Source organism: Meriones unguiculatus, chromosome X, assembly GCF_030254825.1.
Source record: "Meriones unguiculatus strain TT.TT164.6M chromosome X, Bangor_MerUng_6.1, whole genome shotgun sequence".
Lineage (NCBI taxonomy): Eukaryota > Metazoa > Chordata > Mammalia > Rodentia > Muridae > Meriones > Meriones unguiculatus.
In genome coordinates, this window is record NC_083369.1 from 90,084,233 (window position 1) to 90,106,671 (window position 22,439).

Below are 22,439 nucleotides of genomic sequence, written 5' to 3' on the forward strand. Positions count from 1 at the left end.
GATTCCAATGCTGGCTGCAAGCTGATAGCTCTCTAGACTTGGGACTCCAGCACCAGACTGGGACAGCTGAGACTTTCATGTAGTAGACTGAACAACTACTGGATCTTTGACCTTTTCCTCAGGAGACAGCTACTCAGACCACAGTCCATAAGACACTTTAAGACATCCCCTTTTACCATGTAGAGATATAACCTAGAACCTCTGCTTGGATGAAGCCTGTGGTAGCTCAGTAACCAGTTGGTTTCCCATAGTAAGGGGAACAGGGACTATTTCTGACAGGAACTCAATGGCAGGCTCTTTGACCTCCCCACCACCCAAGGGAAGAGCAGTCCTAGGCTACAGAGGAGGACTTTGCAGCCAGTTCTGAAGATACCTGATAAAACAGGATCAGATGAAAGGGGAGGAGGTCGTCCCCAATCAGTGGACTTGGAAAGGGGGAGGGAGGAGATGAGGGAGGGAGGGAGGGTTAGGGAGGGAATGAGGGAGTGGGATACAGCTGGGATACAGTTAATAAAATGTAACTAATAATAAAAAAAATTAAAACAATAAAAAAGAAACAGAAAAGACATCTCCTTTTAGTGTGTGTGTGTATATATATATACATATATATATATCATATACATTAAAGTAAATATAGATTTTTCTCATATCAGTTTTGCTCTTTAGAACTCTGACTAATAAACTGGTATGTTCTATTAGGAATTGCTGTTTAACCCTTTTTCAACATCTATTTCCTCTGCTGTTTTTTTTTAATCCTATAAAAACAAGTATTTTTCACATTTCCACACATTCAGTTATTTCTACTGAATTTCATTTTTAGTTTTATTGTGATACTTTCTATTTCATTAGTTCCCATTACCTAAATTTTCTAATAAAGATTTAGAAAATAAAGGCAAAGGAACTGAAAAGATGATTCTTTTAAAAAGGCATACAAAATGAACAACAGATACATAAAAAATAGTGCTCAAAATCACTAATCATCAAAACTACTATGAGGTTTCAGTTCATTGGGATGGATCTGTCTGAAAGAAAAAAGGTAACTGGAGAGATGCAATTTTCTTACACTGTTGGTTGAAATATAAACCTGTATAAAAAAATAGACATTCCTAAAAACAATATAAAAACTATGATTCAGCAATATCACCCTATGTATATATTCAAAACAACTGAATTTTTTATTTCAAAGACAAATCTTCAGGCTGAAGTTTACTGTAGAATTATTCATAGCCCAGACATTGTTACACCCAGTTTGCAAGCCCTCAAAAGATCTATAAGAATCGACTCCGTTGCAAAACACGAGGGTCCTTTTATTGTAAATTACAAGCTGCAGCTTGGGCCCATAACACCAGACGCAGAAGCGGTGGGAGCTGAGCGCGCTGTGCCCAGGTTAGTTGGGTGATTTAAAGATTCTGGTCCCTTCCAGCATGCCCAAGGCAGGGGCGATTCCTGCCTGGCAAGCATCTATTGGTCAAAATGCAACAGTTTGAATTGATTGGCTATAGGAAGGTCCCCAGACCATAATGACCTGGTGTCCCTCCCTAGGGGAATGGGCCAGTTTCCTAGCAACTGTTATCTCTAGTGGGTGGGGAAAGAATGCAGTAAGGCAGGCCTTCCCCTCAGGGCATTACTAAACTTCTTTACAGTACCTACTTTAGGTCTTAATAATAGCTGCTAATTTATCTTTTGGTCTCTCAGTCTCTCAACATCAAAATAATCTAAGTCTAATAATATAAAAATGACAAAGAAAATGTGTGTAGACGGTTTGGAATATTATTCAGCCTTAAGAAAGCAGGAAATTCTACTTATTGCAACCACATGGCTAGACTTGGAAGGTATTCTATTAAGCATAATATGTCAGTAACAGCACAAATAAATATTTCACGATTACATTTACATGAGAAATACATAGCACTGTAAATAACGCAGAGAGTTGAATGCTGAATGCCACTATTTGGGGAAGTGACACAAGGGGTAGCATTACTCAATGAATATATAGATTTAGTTATACAAGATAAATAGGCTCTAAAGATCTAATGTACAGCATTAGTACGCATAGCTGACAACAGCGAGAATTTCGAAATTATAGTTTCTTTAACGAACACAGAAATATTTTAAGAATACAATGTGTTTTAATTCTAGATGTAGGGATATGGGGCTGCTTCAAAGCTCTGACTATGATTTGCCTCATGCTGTAGCATGGGCTTGATTTTGCCAGATGTAGATAGATTCTGAGACTGTGTGACATTAGGAATTCTGAGGAACTTTCAGAAGGTGTATAAATGCTAGGGCCCCGAGAAAGGAGTTGCTTGTTGTGTGGATTATTGGTTGTTTGTTGGTTGCTGTTGGTTAAGCAGTTGTTTGCAAAGAATAAAAAACAAGAAGAAGGAATTGGATATCCTGATAGTGAAGAGCTAGACAGCCCTAATCATCAGGAAGTATTCTAAAGATAACATTGTCTGCTCTCTTTTGTTTTTTTCTCTGATATCTACTGTTAGCAGATTGAAAGGGTGGAGAAGGGTAGAAGAAAGAGGAGCCCACAAAGTAGTAAAAGTCTGGTTATAGCTGACAACACTGAGTTGCATGATAAAAATTTGTTAGAAGATAGATTTTTCTGCCGTGTTTAGCTCAGAAAATGCAAAATGGACAGGTGGATGTTTCTGAAACTGGTATATGCTTATGGTTTCAAAGACTTATCTCCACTTATCTCCACATACCTATACCTATATTACCAGTTAAAATTTTTACATCAATGACTGCAAAGGGGTTTTAATACACTCCTGAAAGAAAGGTACTCTCTTTTACTTTAAAAAAAATATATTATTTAATTTTATTTTGTGTGCATACATGTGAATATGTCATATCCCTTGGAACTGTCCTTTACAGACAGTTGTGAGCTACCATGGGGTTAATGGGAATTGAACCCGGGTCCTTTAGGAAGAACAGATAGTGCTCTTGACCACTGAGCCATCTCTCCATCCCAGAAAAGGTGTTTTTATATAGGGTTGAAAAAAAAAGGAGCCAGGTGTGGTGGTGCATGCCTTTAATCCCAACACTGGGGAGAAAGAGGCAGGCCAATCTCTGTGAGTTTGAGGCTAGTCTGATCTACAAAGGGAGTCCAGGACAGCCAGGGCTCTGTTGAGAACAGAGAAAACCTGTTTTGAAAAAAAAAAGTAAAGCAACACAAGTAAAAATTAGAAACATACAAAACAATAACGGTCTTTGAAAATAAAAATATAGAATAAGAGTATAGCAAATAGCTGGGTGAGTTGCACACACCTTTAACCCTAGCACCTGGGAGACACCAGTAGGTGAAGCTCTCTGAATTCAAGGCTAGGTAGCCTGGTTCCATACCAAGTTGCAGGACAGCCAGGGCTACATAGAGATTCTGTCTCAAAAATAAATAAATCAATAAATAAAGGAATTTAGCAAGCAAAAGGAGACAACAAGAAAAATAAAGATTATGAGGCTGGAAAAACGCTTCAGTCGGCAAACCTTTTTCTGTACATGGGTGAGGACCTGCATTTGAATTCCCAGAACCCAGGAAGGCCATGAATGGTAGCACATATCTATAGTCCTTGTGTTCCTACAAAGAGATGGGAGGCAGAAGCAGGAGAATTTGGGATACACAGCCAAAAACAAAAAAGAGAACTGTCTCAAACAAGGTGGAAAGCAAAGAATATAGCACCTGAGGTTATCCTATGATCTCCACACATGTTCAGTGGAAAGTGTACACTTGCACTCACACACACTAAACTCCTGAAAGAAAAGGTGTTTTCATAAAGGGTCCAGAGAAAAAGCAACACAGGTAAAAATTAGAAACCTATAAACAATAAAGGACTTTGAAAATATTGGAAATAAAAGAATAAAATAAGACTACAGCAAGTAGCTAGGCAAGGTAGCCCATGCCTTTAATCCATTAAATGCCTTTTATTGCAGACAGACACATATACATTTACCTATGAAAGATAATGAATAAATAAATGAAATTTAGGCCAAAATGCATTAAACAATAAGGCAAAAGTGATACTTTATTTAAAATGCAGTGAAATCATGAGAGAAAGAGCAAAAAGCTGTATCTTAAGAGAATACAAAATAGGATTACCAAATATCAAAGAAAGTACTGATGATGTGAGAGTGAATCCATTGTTCTCACACACTCAGGGAGGAGGATGGATTAACATTTGGTATCAGTCTTGCTCCCAGAATAGATATTTTATTTGAAACCTTGAGCACTCATTCTCATTCCTCTACTTTTCTCCAAGATGCAGGATTTAATAAAACTCTGTCTTTGGAAGAGTGAGCAGAATCTTTTCCTAAGATGTCTCTTTACATTCTCCCTATCCTTCTTTTCCACATATCACCTATTTTACTTATCTTAACATTTTTGCCCTTTTCCTCACTGTCATTTGCACAAGGCAGGCAAAGAGAAGGACTATAAGATATAACAGAATACTATTTTTACCAGGTAACATAGTTTAATTAGAATTCTCTCTAAATCCCATACCTAAGTTCAGGAGCTTGAAATAATATAAAATAAGAATCCATTTATAACTCTATGTCCTATTCTGAATTGAGTTAAAACTATCATTTCATAAAAAATGCTCTATTCGGAAATTGTAGAAAATTAAGACATAAAGCTAAGATTTTCATTGAGAAATATGAAATGAATATGATACCATGGAAAAAGTAAAATACAAGGAAATTTTAAGTTAAATGGAAGATTAATCAATAAAATATTATAGTTTACTCATTTCCAATGAAAATTACACATACCATTTAATTTAATATAAATGAAAAACACATAGAGTATATATGATGAACTTAAGTTTTAAACTTTCATGAATGGGAAGAAGTTAAAGTTTGTATGAAAATTAATTTTTACATGAGAATATGAAAATACCAGTAAAAGCTTTATTATTTAAAAAGGTTGACCAGTATTTACTCTCTTATTCTTTTTTTATGAAAGCACTTATTATTTATTTATTTATTTAAAGATTGAGCAGTTTTTTTGCACTTTTTAAATTATTATTAATTACACTTTACTCATTTTGTATCCCCCCATAAGCCCCTCCCTCCTCCCCTCCCGATCCCACCCTTCCTCCCCTTTCTGCATGCATGCCCCTCCCCTACTCTGTTATTCTTAATACTTCATGGATTTGCAAACATTTTAAGAAGTCAAAATGTGTAACTGTTTTACCTTTATATGGCATTTCAAAAGATCCAAAAACCTGAACTTAACATGGCAGTTTGGACAATGTTGTAGTGAAGGGTCTCCAGCTTCAGACTGAAGTGATGAGGTATTTATATCTAAAATAAATTAAGGACTGTTATGAGCAAAAATTGATCTTTTAAAACACTTAATGATCTTAAAAAGTCCATCACAATTCATAGGATTTGTTTCTAACTAATACATTTTTCCTATGTAAAATTTCACACTTACTTGACTCTACAGCCTGGGGAGAAGGCTCTGAAGGGGACTTAAGTAAAGATGATGAAGACGAAGGACTTGTTTTGGAAACACTTGCATCGGTCTTTGGCTTTTTTGGATTAACACTGTTTACTTCGGAAGTGGAAGGATGTTTTAATCCTAATGAAGTTTGATTGATACCTACAAAGATTTCAACACCAGGAAAGACATTTATAAATGCTTTAGCATAGAATATCATATAAAACTACTATGAAAATGCCTTAGATTTACAATTTAATAAAAATGCCTTGCAGCTAACCTAAACGACAAAAATTTATATAACCAAAGAGCAGAAACTATACAAGGAAGCATTTTCATATTCACAAAATAAACTTCATGCAAGAAAATTACAAAGAAATTTTCAAATGTCCATTAAAGGAGGCAGGCTGAGGTTAAAAAAGCATAAACCCCACAAAAACCAAAGCAACAATAGTATAACCAAAACAGTTAGAGAGAGAAAAGGGAAAGCTAGATTAACTTTCTGTGAGCTAAGTTCTTACAAATGAATCTATGTTTTGGTGATTAAATACATTCAAACTTAAAAAAAACATTCATTCTAAACATATTCTTTCTAACATTCAGGAGAATTCTTTACAGGTCCTTTTAAAATCTTGAGATATCTAATGAAAATTGCATTTGGTCTTCTCCAACTAATAACCTGACAAATAGTTTAAATTATTTGGTTGTTTCTTATGTAGAAAGTGTAACAAAAATACTTCACTCAATCATATGAAAAAAAAAAATTTAAAGTTTCCACAATGGCCTTCCAACTACTATCCCCAGGGTTAATTAAACATAATGGGCATTTCAGACAGAGCCTTTCTTTTTATGTTTTATATGACTTTTGTGGTTTGAATAAAGATTTCCTTGGAAGAAATAGTTGTGCTTGAAAGCTATCATCTTAGCATCCAAAAGATTATATAATTTCATGGTATCTGTTTGAGGAACAGGCACAGACACAGAAAAAGTGATTTTATAAAAATAATCCAATATAAACTCTACTTTGTGACAATGACCCTAAAGCCACAGCCACACATAGTATAATGCACTGAAGTGTAAATTCATAGTAGAACGGAGTCGGTATATGTGGAAAGTGGAGGCTACACTGTCAAATTTATAGTATTCATTCTTTGAAATGACATAGACTTTTTTCCCTATCATTAGAGGATATGGTTACTGAATGATTACTGCCAGCACTTGAAACTGAATTTGGTTTTGTTACTTTCATGCTTATTTCTTTTAGATGCCTGTGTCACTTGAATAATCAATAAATGTTGGGATATTGCACTAGGTAATATTACATAGCACACTAGTTTAATACATAACCTTTTAAAGATTTATTTTTATTCCATTTATGTACGTGTATGTTTGTACATCTCTGTGAATGAATGTCACATGCATGCCCACAAAGCCCAGAAGGTGTCAGATCTCCTAGAGCTGGTGTTTGTGCACCTCTGTGAATATGCTACATGTATGTCTGCAGCCGTCAGATCTCCCAGAGCTAGAGCTCCTGGTGGCTGTGAGCTGCCTGATGTCACATGGGTATAGGAAACCAAGCTCGGGTCCTCCAGAAGAGCAGCAAGTGCTCTTAACTGTTGAACCATCTCGCCAGCCTCCCAATATATCATTTTTTGAGGCACAGGGGCATCTAAATTAAAGAAAATTACTCTGAGATAAAGAGTTTCCAGTTCAGATCCTTCAAGTTATTCACTCATTTCTGCTTATTTATTTATTAAGCATTAGTGTTTTCCTCACATGTTTGTCTGTGTGAGGGTGTCAGATCCCCTATTTCTGGGCTATAGAGAAGGCTCAGTGGTGAAGAACACTGGCTGCTTTTACAGGGGACCCGGGTTCAATCCCTAGCACCACATGGCGGCTCAAAACTGTAACAGTTCCAAGGGATCCAACAATCTCACACAGACATACATGTAGGCAAAATCCTAATGCACAAGTTCAAATTCACAGAGATCCTCCTGCATCTCTCTCCCTGAGTGCTGGGATTAATGCCACAGGGCCCTGAAACAGGGTCTTATGTAACTCAGCTACCTTGAACTCACTATGTAGCCAAGACTGGCCCTCAAACTCCTGGTCCACCTGCCTCTACTTCCCAAGGGTTGAAATTTCATACATGTGCCACCACTCACAGTAGAAAAAAATTTAAATAGTGAGCAAGAGTCACTGTCTTTAACTTCTAGAAACTTCTCAAATTGAGACTTGTGCAATGAGACCATGTGGTTAGTAAAATTATACTTAAAATAACTATTTCAACTTCTTATCCATTTTGATTATTAGTTATTTTGCTAATGGACATAGGTTAATATCAAATGAAGAATAAAAAAGTGAGAAAATATTTTTGAGACTGAAATCACTGTAAAACTTTTCATTAGCCTTAATAAATGTAATATAATATTTACTAGTAAATAAAACTTCAAATGATAAATTATACACCTCTCTAGTGAAATATATCAAATTTGCTAATAAAGAAATTAGTTTATTCCTCTATAAGTAATATCTTTTTTATCTACGTAACATTTTTTTCTTTTTTGATTTTCAAGACAGGGTTTCTCTGTGTAACATCCCTGGCAGTCCTGGACTCGCTTTGTAAACCAGGCTGGCCTCAAACTCACAGAGATCTGCTTGTCTCTGCCTCCCTGAGTACTTTGATTATATCCATGAACCATTGCACCTGGTTTAGGTAACATTTTTACACTATCTTACTCCACATTCATGAAAAATTTTGTCATGGTAGAAAAAAAATTAAAAAAAAATCAATTTTTATTTCACTTGTCCAATTTCTGTTCCTTCAATGGGAATGTATTAGGTACTGATCATGGGCAAAACATCTCTTTAGTCCTGTCATTTTACAATACCACTTTATTATTTTCACATTTAACTCTCACATATGTCATTTATTATAAAATTTATAAAGAAATAAACCAAAGTCATGCGATTTTTATAAATTAATGGACTCCAAATAACAAATGCATTTTTAGAGAGTATTTAAGAATCAGGTGACTTCCTGACTCACAGATATTATATTAAGATTTCTTAGCTTACAGATAAGCTCAGCCAGGTATGGTAGTACAGTCTTTAATTCCTGCACTTTGGAGGCAGAGGCAGGTAAATATCTGAACTTGAGTCCAGTCTGGTCTATAGAGTGAGTTTCAGGTCAGCCAGGGCTACACAGAGAAACCTTGTCTCAGAAAAAGGAGGAGAAGGAGGAAGAGAAAGAGGAAGAGAAGGACGAGGGGGAAGAAGAAGAAGAAGAAGAAGAAGAAGAAGAAGAAGAAGAAGAAGAAGAAGAAGAAGAAGAAGAAGAAGAAGAAGAAACTGAGAATAAGCTCAAGAAGCACACACTGACTTAACAAAAAGAAAGTAGTCTATTATTAATAAATACAAGATTGTATTTGAAACGCATTCAGGAACGACTAGCTCCCTTTCCATCTTTTAATATATGTAAAATACGACACGAAGGCACTGGTTGCAGGAAAGAATTTTCAACATACGTGCATGTATGCTTGTGGGCACATGCAGTCCATGGTGCACCTGTGGAGGTCAGAGGACCACCTGACAGTCAGTAGGCTCCTCCTACCATGTATGGTCAAAGATCACACCCAGATCTTCAGACTTGGTGACAGTCACCTTGTTGGCTTTTAAAATCTGTATTAGGTCGTTTATTCAATGGGCCTCTGTGCATGGCATAGAGTCAATTCTCTACTTTGACTATGTAGGTTCCAGGGATCCAACTTAGGTTATCAGTTTGTCTGCAAGCACCTTTACCTACTGAGCCATCTTCAGGCCCCCATACAGAAACGCTCTATGTTCATTACTGAAGTCTCTTTTATAGATTTTAAGAAGAAATGCCAAAATCAAACCTGTACTCTTTTTCAGTATGCCGGAGGATGGTGTATAGTTGGTTGAGTCTAAAGGTAAGTCGGAAGAAGCACCTGAATCATCTTGTGATGAAGTCTTTGAAAAGTTCTGCAAAATGTTAAAGTAATTTTGTTTGTCAGTTATTCTAAAAGTAAACCGAACTGTATGTGAGTACTACAAAGACAAATGCAATTACTCTTCTCTGCTAAAATGAGTACATACTGGCTGAGAAGCATATTGGCATTCCTCAATATTATTTTTGTAATTTTCCTGGAAAACTAGCATTAGTTGTAAACAAAATGTTGAAATTTTAAAAGGAAGCAGTGATAACATTAGAAAGGCAGAGGTTTCATTTTCGGTATAAGTTCTCTGCAAAAACATTTTAGCAGTACCTATGAAAGACTTTCAAAAGTCCGTACATATCCTTTGACATAATCATTCCTTTTCTAACAATTTGCTTTAAGAAAATGAAAATGTTTAACAAAATATTTATAATAACAAAATATAAAAACCTGTGTGTTCAACAACAGAGGAACAGTCAAATAATTAGTTAAATAGTATGATTATTATGGATAATCATACTTTTGAGGAATATACAATGACTGACAAACAATTATATTCTCAATACAATATTCAGTGGAAATAAGGAATAGGTATCAACTCTGTGTAAATATGGTCATGACTGACTATACTATATACAGAAAACAAAAATCAAAACATACAGTATTTCCTTGTTTCTAATCCTTTTTTTAAATTTTTTTTATTATGTGTACAGTATTCTGCCTGCATGTACAGCTGAGCGCCAGAAGATGGCACCAGATTTCATCATAAATGGTTGTGAGCCACCATGTGGTTGCTGGGAATTGAACTCAAGACCTCTGGAAGAGCAAGCAGTGCTCTTAACCTCTGAACCATCTCTCCAGCCCTTCTAATCCTTTTTTTATGCACATAACTTTTACAAAGAGAACACAAAGATTTTGCTTGCTTGTCTCATGCTTTCCAGTTAAGAGATGATTAGGTTGTGAGAATTTCACTTTCTTACTAAATTGTCTTTTTTATTGAAGGAGGGGGAATAAAACAAGGTTTCCCAAGATAGCCCTGGAGAGCCTGGGAGTAAGTATGTAAGACAGACTAGTCTCTACATCTTCCTGCCACATTCTCCTAAGTGTTAGTATCAGCCATATGCAACCATGCCTGCCTTTCTCACTCAATTTTCTGATGAGTTTATTAAAAAGTTAAAGAGGCAGAGGCTGGAGAGATGACGTCTCTCTCAGAGGTTAAGTGTACTTGTTGCTCTTGCTGGGGACTTGGGTTCGGTTCTCAGAACCCACACAGGGGCTTACAGCTAAATACAGCTCCAGTTCCAGGGCATCCAACACCCTTTTCTGGCTTTTGTGGGTACAGGGCACTTATATGATATACATACATACACATAGGCACTCACATGTGTGTATAAAATATAAAATATTTTTTTTCTTAGAAAGAAGTTTAGAGATAGCTACTGAAATTACCTAAAACAGCCAGTCATAGTGGCACATGCCTTTAATTCCAGGACTTGGGAGGTACTGGCAGGCAGATCTCTATGTTTGAGGCCAGCTTGGTCTCCAGATCAAGTTCCAGACCAGCCAGGGCCACCCAAAGAATCCCTATCTTGAGAAACAGGAACAGAAACAGAAACAAAAACAACCAAACAAATTACCCAAAACATTCCATTCCTAGAGTTTGGGGCAGCAGAATAATTCACTTGAATACATGAAATACAACATGTACATATAACCATGCCTTAATACCTAAAACAGTGGCCATGGCTTAATTGCTCCTCCTTTACCATTAGATCTTCTTAAATGAGCTTAATATATGTTAGGGTGGGATGGGTCAGCAGTTATCATAGATGTTTTCTCTTCCAGAGGACCCAGCTTTTATTCCTAGTGTCCACATGGCAGCTCATAATCATCTGTAACACCAGCTCAAAGGGATCTGATACCCTCTTCTGGCCTCCACTGGCACCAGGCACACATGGAGCACACAGATACACATCCAGGAAAAGATTTATACACACTCAAGAAACAGGGCCTCACCAAGCAGTCCTGGCTGCCTTTGAGCTTGCTATGTAGCTCAGACTGGCCTCAAACTCAGAAATCCACTTGCCTCTGTTTCCCAAGTGCTGGAATTAAAGGCATGCAACACTGCACCTGTCCATTTATTTAGCTATTTAACTGGAAAAGTTACTCCTAACGCTCAAGTTATTTACATTTCCAACTGAAATAGCCCTCAATATTTGTATTTAAAATATACTTCTTTTAGGCAGCCCGCACTTTTAATCCCAGTCTGGTCTACACAGCGAGTTCCAGGAAAACCCACAGCTACACAGAGAGATGCTGTCTCAGCACACACACACACACACACACACACACACACATACACACAATGCTCATGATACAGTCATTTCGAAATAAAATAACACCATATCCGCCTTTAACCAAAAATTATGATCATACTTTAAAATGGCCTTAAATGGCAATACATGAAAACAGTAAGTTGGGGACAGTATGCAAAAGAAATCCCTAACAATCTGGTGCCATTTTCCAAAATTTTTCTCAAGGCTGGGGACTGAATACAAAGCATCATGCATGCTAGAGATAAGTGTTCTGTAACTGTCACACTCTGAGCCACAAGATTATTATCATTAGTATTAGTTTTTGATCAACAAGTCCCAGTTTACAAAGTGCCACAGGGCTATACGAAGCCTGTAGACATGTTTTTTTTGTTTGTTTGTTTTTGTTTTTTGAGACAGAGTTTCTGTGTGAACCTGGCTTTCCTGGACTCCCTTTGTAGTCCAGGCTGGCCTCAAGCTCGCAGAGATCCACCTGCCTCTACCTCCCAAGTACTCACATCCGTGCCCTGATGCCTGTAGACATTGTTGTAAAGAAGTGCAACATCTAGTCACAGTCGCCTTTCAGTTCTCTGACAGGCCAGGCTCCTTTGAGCTTGGAGCCAACAAAATTATCTCTTATCAAAATAGCTTTGAATGTTTAGTAGTTCTCCTATGCTTCTAAAATATAACTTCTCACCTAATTGACTAGGATCAGAAGGAAGGAAAAGAAGACCACCCCTATTAGTGGACTTGGGGAGGGGCATGCATGCAGAGGGTGGAGGAAGGGAGGGATTGGGACAGGAGGAGGGAGGGAACCACAGGGGGGATACAGAGTGAATAAAGTGTAATTAATAAAGAAATTAAAAATAAAATATAACTTCTCACCTTCCCAAATGTAAGCAGTATTATGAATGTATTTCCTTCATATTTAATCTACAACCCCAAATGTTAGGCAGGACTTTTCTAAGTTAAGCAAATAAAGCATAATTCAGAGTTTCACATTTTCATACTCAATGGGTTTTCTTCTACTTCTTACTACAGTTTATTTTCAGCTTTATTTTGGGGCCAGTTTCTGTCTCCTAATATTTTTGAAAAAATATTTTTTGAGATTATATTTACTCCATTTCCCTCTAAACCATCCTATATATCTTTCCTTGCTCTCTATGAAACCTGTGGTCTCATTTTATTACTTATTGTTACATATGCATACATTGTATGTACATTACACGTACATAAATTGGAAAGGCTAAGCAGGTCGTACTTCTGTATTTAGGAATATATACATACATAAATAATTACTGTTACTTGTATGTATGTTTTCAGGACTAATCACTTGTTATTGGATAAGCAAATACATCTACCATATGACCAAGCTCTACCACTACTTGGCATATGCCCACAGGACTTGACCTTCTTCTCCAGATACTTGCTCAGCCAGGTTTACTGATATTCCATTTACAACCATGAGGAAACCGAAACAGCCAAAAAGTCTTTCAGATGACAAATGGATAATAAAAATATGTGGTACACATGTACTATGGGATACTATTCAGATGTATAAAGATTTATTTTTATTATTAATGATGTGTATGTGTTGGGGTGTGTTAGATGAGTGCCGGTTCCTGCGGAGCCCAGAAAAAGACCATTGGATCCCTTAAAGATGGAGTTACAAATGGGAGTGAACTGCCTGAATTGAGTGTTTCGAAGGAGAGCAAGTATTCTTAACTGCTAAGCCACCTCTCCAGCCCCCAACTCTATTTAATTCAATATTTCTCTGTCAATAGAGATACATCCTTGGCTATATTATTTTTATGTAATTGCAAAATGTAGTAACAGTATCTTACTTGGAAATCATTTTGAAAATTGTGATTATGTATACTGAATTGAAAAAATTAATAGTTATCTTGGGAATGAGTAGTTAACATTTCATTTCTACCATACACTTGTGTGTGCAGTCATGAGAACCAGCAGAGGACCTCAGGTGTCCTGCTCAATGAACGTAGAGACAGCCTGGCTGCCACTTAGACAAAAATCCACCTCTCCCTGGCCCCTATGTCAACTGATGGGACTGCAGATGGAAACACAGCCACAGCTAGAGCTTTAAACATGCGTGCCGAGGATATGAACTAAGAGTCTCATTCTAAAGCAGCGAACATGCACTTATCCAGTGAGCCATTTCTTTTTCCGATTTAATCATGTTCCTATTGTAGATCATTTACTTTTCATAATGTTATTACTTTAACCAAGCTTAAGAAATTTAAGTAAACTCTGTATGTGCCCACCTGCCTCTCAGCAATCCTACAAAAGTGACCAAACTGGCCGTAGGTAAAAAAGATATCTAGGCATAGTGGTTCACACCTGTAATCCCAATACTCAGTGAGGCAGAGGCAGACAGATCTCTGTGAGTTTGAGGTCAGCCCGGTCGACAGAGTAAGTTCTAAGACAGCCAAGCTACACAGAGAAACCTGTTTGGAAAAAAAAAACAAAACAAAACAAAACAACATCAACAACGAAAAAAACCTTAAAAACTTTAGGTGAACCTCCTTGCTTATCTTTCTGTGGCATTTTGAGACTCCCATAAAAATGAGGCATTATTTAATGAACCGAACCTTAGATGAATGTCAGAAGGCATTGGGTGAAAAACTGGTTCTAAGGGGACAGGCATGATGGATGGCTCTTTTCTGTTTTTCCTGTGTTCAGAAGCTGAGCCAGTAGGATCAGGAGTTCATTGATAGCCTCAGTTTTATATATCATATTCAAGGCCAGCCTGGACTATATGAGACCCTACCCTCTCCACCCCCACCCTTGAAAAAAAGAGAAAAAGAAAAAGAAAAGAAAACCAAAACCAAACTGTTCTAATGAAACCAAACCAAAAGACCAGTGGGACATATGTGAGACTAGCTCCGAAGGAAATGGGGCTTCTCCCAAAACTGATGACTTGAGATCCACCCTCAGAACCTGCAGAGAGAACTTACCAAGTTGTCATCTGACCTTCAAACTGTGACATAAACACAACTACACACACACACACACACACACGCAATCTTTTAAAAAGGGAAGAAAAATCACAACTGGTTCTCTTTACTGACTACATAACCTCTTGAAGCTATTTCTTCACCTTTTAAACAGTTCTCTAATACTTTACAACCCTTAAAGTTTTGACCTCACAAAACAGTCAAATGTTTGCACAGGCACAAATATCCAAATGACTTTCATAACCAAATTAGTGCCTTGACAGACTTAGTATGTGTGTGTGTGTGTGTGTGTGTGTATATATATATATATATATACACATACATACTCGGTTTTATATATATATATATATGCTCATGTTTGTGAGTGTTTTACTTAAGATGGCTCCGTGAAGGAAACTGGTGCATCTCAGTCCACCTCTCTGTCCCTCAGGGCTTTTATCCTCTAGAGTCTAGACAATAGTGGAAGAGGGCAAGGTTTCTGTGACAGAGGTGGAAGTCCTTTTGGGAAGATTGAGGGTAGAAGCAGGGAAAAACTGCTGGCAGGCCTAGAAAAGGGGTTAGGCCAGAACCAAAGGGCCGCAGGAGCCTGAGGCTGGAGGTCAGCTAGCCCCATCAGCCTTCCCCAAGCCTGAAAGACACCTGGCTCTCCAATGCAGGAAAGAGCTGAGGGAGCTGTTTTCCCCACAGCAAAGCCAGAGCTACGGTAGGGAGGGCGCTCCTCTTGAGCCCAGGTTACACCCAGCGGCCCACGTGGCTGGGCCCACGAGGCTGCCACCCACGCACGGCCCAGGCACGGGAGGCCACCGCCTCTAGCCCACGGAGGTGTCCCCGAGGCGACCTTTCCGAAAACGCTCCCCTCCCCCTGGCCCGAGACAAGATGGTGGGCCGCGCGCCACCGCGCCGCCAGGTCCCTAACTCTCAGCGGGCGCGCGGGAGGCCCCTGAGGCCTCAGGCGAGAGTCTGGCCTCTGCCCTCGCCTCGCGGCGGGGAGCTGCGGGGAGGCTTACCCACAACGCTGCAGGCCGTCTCGAGCTCGCAGGAGCAGGAGGAGGTGCTGGAGGAGGAAGGGAAGGAGCAGGTGGAGGCAGAGGCGGAGGAGGAGCAGAAAGGGAGGAGCACGGGAACCCCGGGGTAGCGTCACTCAGGGGGCGGAGGCTGGAACCAATGGGCACAGCCCCCGAGGCTCCCAGGGCCAAATGAGCTCCTCTGAGAGCATCCAGAAGAGAATGACGCGGGCTGCCCGGGGGGTAAACCGCGCCTACAAACGTGCACACCCAGAGCCTTTCCTACTGGCCACCAAGCCACTGATGGGTGCTAGCTAGCCTGCGCACCACCGCTAGCAGCCTGGCTGGAAGGGATGGAAGGCCCTGGCCCTGGACTGGAAGAGGGCCCTTGGGAAAGAGGAAAGGTGCAGCGGGAACACTCACATGACACCATCAGCCACCCTGCTCTCCAACTCTGCTTGGCAATCCGGTCTGAGCACAAGCAGATGGAAATTCTGTTTAGCTCCGTACCCCAATTTTTAAATGGATTGCTCGATTTGTTGCTCTTTAGCTTCTTGAGTTCTTTATATATTCTGGGTATTAGCCCTCTCTCGGATGTAGGGTTGGTGAAGATGCTTTCCCAGTCTGTAGGCTGTCCTTCTGTTCTGACCACAGTGTCCTTCGCTTTACAGAAGCTTGTCGGTTTCATGAGGTCCCACTTATTGATTGTTGAGCTTAGTAAGCCTGTGCTGTTGCTGGGCTGTTCAGGAAGTTGTCTCCTGTGCCAGCGAGTTCTAGGCTCTCCCCCACTTTTTCTTCTAAACGATTTAGTGTGTCTGGTTTTATGTTGGGCTCTTTGATGCATCTGGGCTTTAGTTCTGTGCAGGGTGATAAATGTGGATCTATGTGCATTTTTCTACAGGTAGACATTCAGGTAGACCAGCACCATTCGTTTAAGATGCTGTCTTTTTTTTTCCCCCATAGTATGATTTTTGGCTTCTTTGCCAAAAATCAATTTTCGCGAGGTACGTGGGTTTATCTCTGGGTCTTCTATTCGATCCCAAAAGTGGGGTACAGAGCTAAACAGACAGCTCTCTTCTCTGTAGAGGAAGACAGAATGGCAGAGGAACACTTCAAGAAATGCTCAACATCCTTAGTCATCAGGGAAATGCAAATCAAAACGACCCTGAGATTTTACCTTCCACCCATCAGAATGGCTAAGATCAAAAAAGCAAGGCACAATACATGCTGGAGAGCATGTGGAGAAAGGGGAACCCTCCTCCACTGCTGGTGGGAATGTAAACTTGTACAACCACTTTGGAAATCACTGGGGCGCTTTCTCAGAAAATCAGGAAAGGCGCTTCCTCAAGATCCAGCTAGACCACTCCTAGGCATATACCCAAAATATGCTCAAGTGCTCAACAGGGACATTTGCTCAGCCATGGTCCCAGTAGCCTCATTCATAAGAGCCAGAACCTGGAATCAACCCAGAGGTCCCTGGACGGAGTGATGGATGCAGAAATTGTGGTATATTTACACAGTGCAATGCTATTCAGCAGTTAAAAACAAGGAAAACGTGACATTTGCAGGCAAAGGGTGGGATCTAGAAAGGATCATCATCCTCAGTGAGGTGTCCCAGAAGCCGAAAGACACACACGGTATATTCTCACTTATAAGGGGGTATTAGGCCCATAATATAAGATAAACATACTAACATCTGTACACCTCAAGAAGCTAAGCAAGAAGCAGGGTCCTGGGTAAGATGATCAATCCTCACTCAGAAAGGCAAGCAGGATGAACACGGGAAGGAGAACAGGAACAGGAGCCTACTCCAGAGGGCCTCTAAAAGACTCTACACAGCAGTGTAAAAAATCACATGCTGAGACTCATAACCAGACTTTGGGCAGAGTGCAGGGAATCTTAGGAAAGAACGGGGAGATAGTGAGACCTGGAGAGGACAGGAGCTCCACAAGTAGAGCAACAGAAGGGCTCAGGAATCTTTTCTGAGGCTGATACTCCAACCAAGGACCATTCATGGAGATAATCTAGAAGCCCTGCTCAGATGTGGCTCATGGCAGCTCAGTATCCAAGTGAGTTCCCTAGTAATGGAAACAGGGACTGTCTCTGACTTGAACTCAGATTAACTCAGTGGCTTGCTCTTTGATCACCTCCCCCTGAAGGGGGTGCAGCCATACCAGGCCACAGAGGAAGACAATGCAGCCAGTCTTGATGAGACCTGATAGACTAGGGTCAGCTGGAAGGGGAGGAGGACCTCCACTATCAGTGGACTATGGGAGGGGCATGGGTGGAGAAGCAGAAGGAAGGGTGGGATTGTGAGGAGACAAGGGAGGCGGCTACAGTTGGGATACAAAGTAAATAAAAATAATAATAAATTTATATTTAAAGCCTGAGAGCCTTTCTGACAGGCTCAGCTACAGCAAAAACTATGCTCCAGACATTGGCTGCTGCTCTGAGGCTGTTGGCATTCCCAACCATAAAACAAGAGGTCTGCTATGCCCCATCCTGTGGGGTTATAGCCAAGGCCACAATAAGCCACACCCTGACTGCTGGCAGACTGGCTTGTGGAAGTCAAAATGCTCCCATTCAAGCTTATCCTCTGAGAATGGAGACCCAACCAGCACAAGAGCCACAGACACTTGAGGCCTTCTAGTTCCTTGACCTGGGGAAGGACAAATGGTTCTTAGATTCTACCACCATCTCCCAGTCCAGGGTAACATTGCAGGTCTGTTTTGGCTTAACACTTGGGTCCCATGGACATATTGTCAACTTCTGTCTTCAGAGACTTCAGATGCCTTCTTAGTTCTCTTCGTATGCAGGAGACCAGGCCTTAAGCCTCAGTCCTAGGTTTGTTACTGTCAGGACTAGACACAATGTGCCTTGTTGCCAGCCTCAAGAAACAGGCCGTAGATGGAACCTTTTACCATCCTTTTAGCTAAAGGACAATAAATGTTCATAGCAGTCTCACCTATGTCTAATGGTAAATAATTAGATTCAAAGGCCTAAGGAAAATATAGTTTAAGGGTCTAAGAAAGTGTTCTTTACCTCTGAGCCATCCCTCCAGCCCATATTATTGAGTTTTTAATTGAACTTTATTAAGCTTGCTATCTCTTAGATTTTTGCTTGGATTTTATTTTTCAGAGTCTCTTGTCTCTTTACTGAATTTTTCATCCAAATTATTAAATTTCTTGTCCAAATCTTGAATGGAATTGTTTCCTTCATTTGTCTGCTCATTTGTATCTTCTTTGATGTTGCTAAGAACTTTTAATTCTAGGCTTTTGAGTTTATTAATTGGCATTTTAATAATTTTGATATCTTTGAATGCTAATGTAATGTTAGCCTTGTAATATTAATGTTACCTTTGTTTTCATGTTACTTATATTTTTATGTTGTGGTTTTGCATCTGTTAGGATAAGTTTTTTTGTTTGTTTTTGTTTTTGGTGTTGCATGGAGATATTTGGAATTCTCTTCAGGCCTCAGTCAGCACTGTTTATCAGAAGGATGAATGCACATTGTAACAATAACAATACAAAAAAAGAAAGCATTACCATTTTTATGTTGAGATTTTAGTAGTTTATTATAGATTTTTAGATCACTGTTTTTCACTTGGATGTGTGGTATTCTAGCAGATAGTACCTTGAAGAAGAAAGTTTGTAGGGAGTCATCCTTCCAAATAAAATATATGATACTTGTAACCATCTGAAGATGTTTGAATCCACTTAAAAATGAAAACTTCAATGTATTTGTCCAAACATTCATGGCAAATCTCCATTGTGATGTATTCTATACTTAAGGGAGGCTGTCACACCTGAAATTTCTACCAATCTCATTACAGTCACAGGGTTTCTTGCTAATTTTTAAAAGAGACTTATTTATTATTATTGTATGGTTATGTCCGTTTTTCCTGCATGTACATAAGTGATCCATATGTGTGCCTGGTGCCCATGGAAGCCATGGATTCCCCAGAACTGGAGTTACAGATAGTTGTGAGCTGCCATGTGAGTGCTGGGAACTGAGCTCAGGCCCTGGAAGAACAGCTCATAAATTCTATGCCATCTCTCCAGTGCTGATCCTTTAGTGTTGAGTGGGATGAGCGCTTCTACTGAAGGCTCTTCAACAGCACTGACAGTTGACAATTTCTCTCCAGTATGAACCCCTTGATGTTGAATCAGGGACAAACTCTGCCTAAAGGCTATCCCTGTAGAGTTTCTATCCAGTATGGTTTTCTTACATTTTAGCAGAGTTTGGTTCAGATTTGAGCCTTTTTCACTTTCTTTTTTTCCCTAACATAATATTTTCATTGATTATTTGGGAATTTCACATAATGCACCTCAATCACATTCACTTACCAGTCCTCCCAGATCCACTACCCCCCAAAAAACTTGTGATCTACCTCCTAGAAGAAGAAGAAGAAGAAGAAGAAGAAGAAAAGAAGAATAGAAGAAGAAGAGGAGGAGGAAGAAGAAAAGGAAGAAGAAAAGGAAGAAGAAGAAAATGCCAAGTCCAATTTGTGTTGCCCATATACTCAGTGGAGCATGGTCAAAGTCCCAGTGCCCAGCCCCTTTAAGAAAACTGAGTCCTTCCCTACCCACACCCCTGCCAGAAGCCATCAACTGTGAGGAATTAACTTCAGTAGCCTTATCACAAATTGAAAGAGTTCTTGTCAAATAGCTTCCTATCTAGACTTTCTTTTTTTTTTGGTGGGGGTTGTCACAGAAGCTTTCTATGTCTCTCATTCTCTCTGCTGTCATTCTCTAGTATGAGCTCTGTGGTACAAAAAAAAAAAAAAAAAAAAAAAAAAAAAAAAAAAGGCAGTTCAACCACTAAAGGCCTTGCAGGTCTATGGCCTCTTTTTAGTGTGAGAGCTCAGATGCTTTGAGTGACCTTGCCACATTTGATACATTCACAAGGGTTCTTTCCAGTGTGACTAAATTGATGCTCAAAAAAGATAAAAATCTTGGTATGGTAGCACATGTAAGTTCTAGGCTAGCCTGCTCTATATAGTGCGTTCCAGACAAACAAAACAAAGCTACTTAGCAAGATTTTGTCACAAACAATTTTATCTGTAATTTCAGTTCCAGAGAATCCGATGCCCTCTTCTGCTTTCCCTGGGTACCAGGCACATATGTGGATATATACATGCATAAGCGTACAATTAAAAAAAAATAAATCTCCTTTAAAAATTAACAAGAAACCTTGTGATTGTAATGAGATTGGTAGAACATTGAGGTGTGATTCAGCCTCCCTAAAGTACAAGTACCTCACAATGGACACTCACCCTGACTCCACCCACCACCCAGTTGCTCCATGCCCTCTTGGCTGCCAGTACCCTGCCTGGCGCATTGGCACTGGAGCAGCCCCTGTGCCCTGCAGTCCACTGCTGGGGAGTGAGGATTAAAAAAAGACAGAGAAAAGAGATAGATTCAGGAGGACAGTCAGTGAATACTGAAGCCCCAATTTTATTTTCCTGAGCCTGTTTCTACACTACCCAGAGCATGAGAAATCAAACCAATGTTAACATAACACAGGAAAAGCATGTCTACGAATGTCTTGAAGCTGACCACCACACTCCAGTACATAGTCCCTTTTCCCAATCATCAGAATTTGTTTGAGGGGATTCCTCAGTACCCCCTATTTGATTACCTGACCAACCCAACATATATCTGTCACTTTCTGCTATATTATGTTGTAACGGCTTATTTCTTAAACATCTCCTCCATAACAAAGTCTTATTACTGTACTGTGTCTCTGGTGCACAAGGCAAGAACTTTTGTGGGGAAATTTTTCCTTCAACCAGATTTCTTTTAGGCAGTAATAGCTCAACATTGGTACACATTCCTCCTCATCCAACAAGACCATGGTTGTATACCCCAGTACAACCAACTGGAGACACACCTTTAGCAAAACAGACAGGTGTCCCTTTTCCAGAACCTGAATAGTTAAACCCTGATGACTGCTGGATATCCAATCTCTCGGAAGCAGGCGGTGCAAAGTAAATGTGTATCATTTGCAAAAACCACGATTTCTCCTCCTTCCCAAATTGCAGGATGAAGGAGTGGAGGATCCAGCACATATGGCCAATACAATTCTCCATTAGTTGACATCACCTGGAGTATTATCCCCATTGTCCACAGCATCAGCCATCTTGGTCTCGGTTCCCGCGAACCGCACCACTCCATTTGGTAATCATTGGGCATTTTTAGCATTTTAAGTAAAACACAAACATGCCCTCACCCCTATAGAAACACTGGGTCAGGGTCATGCCACTGCCCTAAAGGCTTGAGAAAATGGTTCCAAGTTCTTTGTTAGACTGCCCAAGGTTATTATTTTAAAATACCTGATAAACTTTAAAATGTTTCATAGCCTTATATATGCAAATGTTTTTAAAAACCTGTTTTTTTCAATACCAAAATAAAATACCTTTTAAAGAGTGAAGTCATAGAGCATTACCATAGCTTTTAGAAATCAAAATAAAATTTTATGTTACCTCTGGAGACTTGTTTCTTTAGTTGGCTCATGCCATTTGTTATCAGAATGGCTCCAACCCTAGGTTTTAAGTTTAAGTTAACTTTATGTTACAGATATTAAACATACCCAATAACCAATAATCTATAACCAAGACATATAGAACATAGTAAACTTATACATTCAAAACAGACAGACAAAACTCTCTCTCTCTCTCCCCTTCTAATTTGAAATAAACCTTTGAACAATTTCCAAGTCAGGTCAGCCCTGACATGTACCATGGA

General features: G+C 39.5%; 1 protein-coding gene across 1 annotated transcript in view; it reads right to left on the reverse strand.

Moving 5' to 3' along the window:
- The window catches only part of Znf280c (zinc finger protein 280C), a 40,106-nt gene extending 18,272 nt beyond the window's left edge, over positions 1–21,834 (reverse strand). Inside the window, exons 1-5 of the mRNA XM_060374665.1 lie at positions 21,798–21,834; positions 15,697–15,947; positions 9,343–9,448; positions 5,441–5,608; positions 5,198–5,307 (exon numbers count right to left, since the gene is read on the reverse strand). Of these exons, the coding sequence (XP_060230648.1) occupies positions 5,198–5,307; positions 5,441–5,608; positions 9,343–9,448; positions 15,697–15,947; positions 21,798–21,834 (672 nt within the window). The remainder of the gene's footprint in view (positions 1–5,197; positions 5,308–5,440; positions 5,609–9,342; positions 9,449–15,696; positions 15,948–21,797) is intronic.
- Positions 21,835–22,439: the final 605 nt, after the last annotated feature.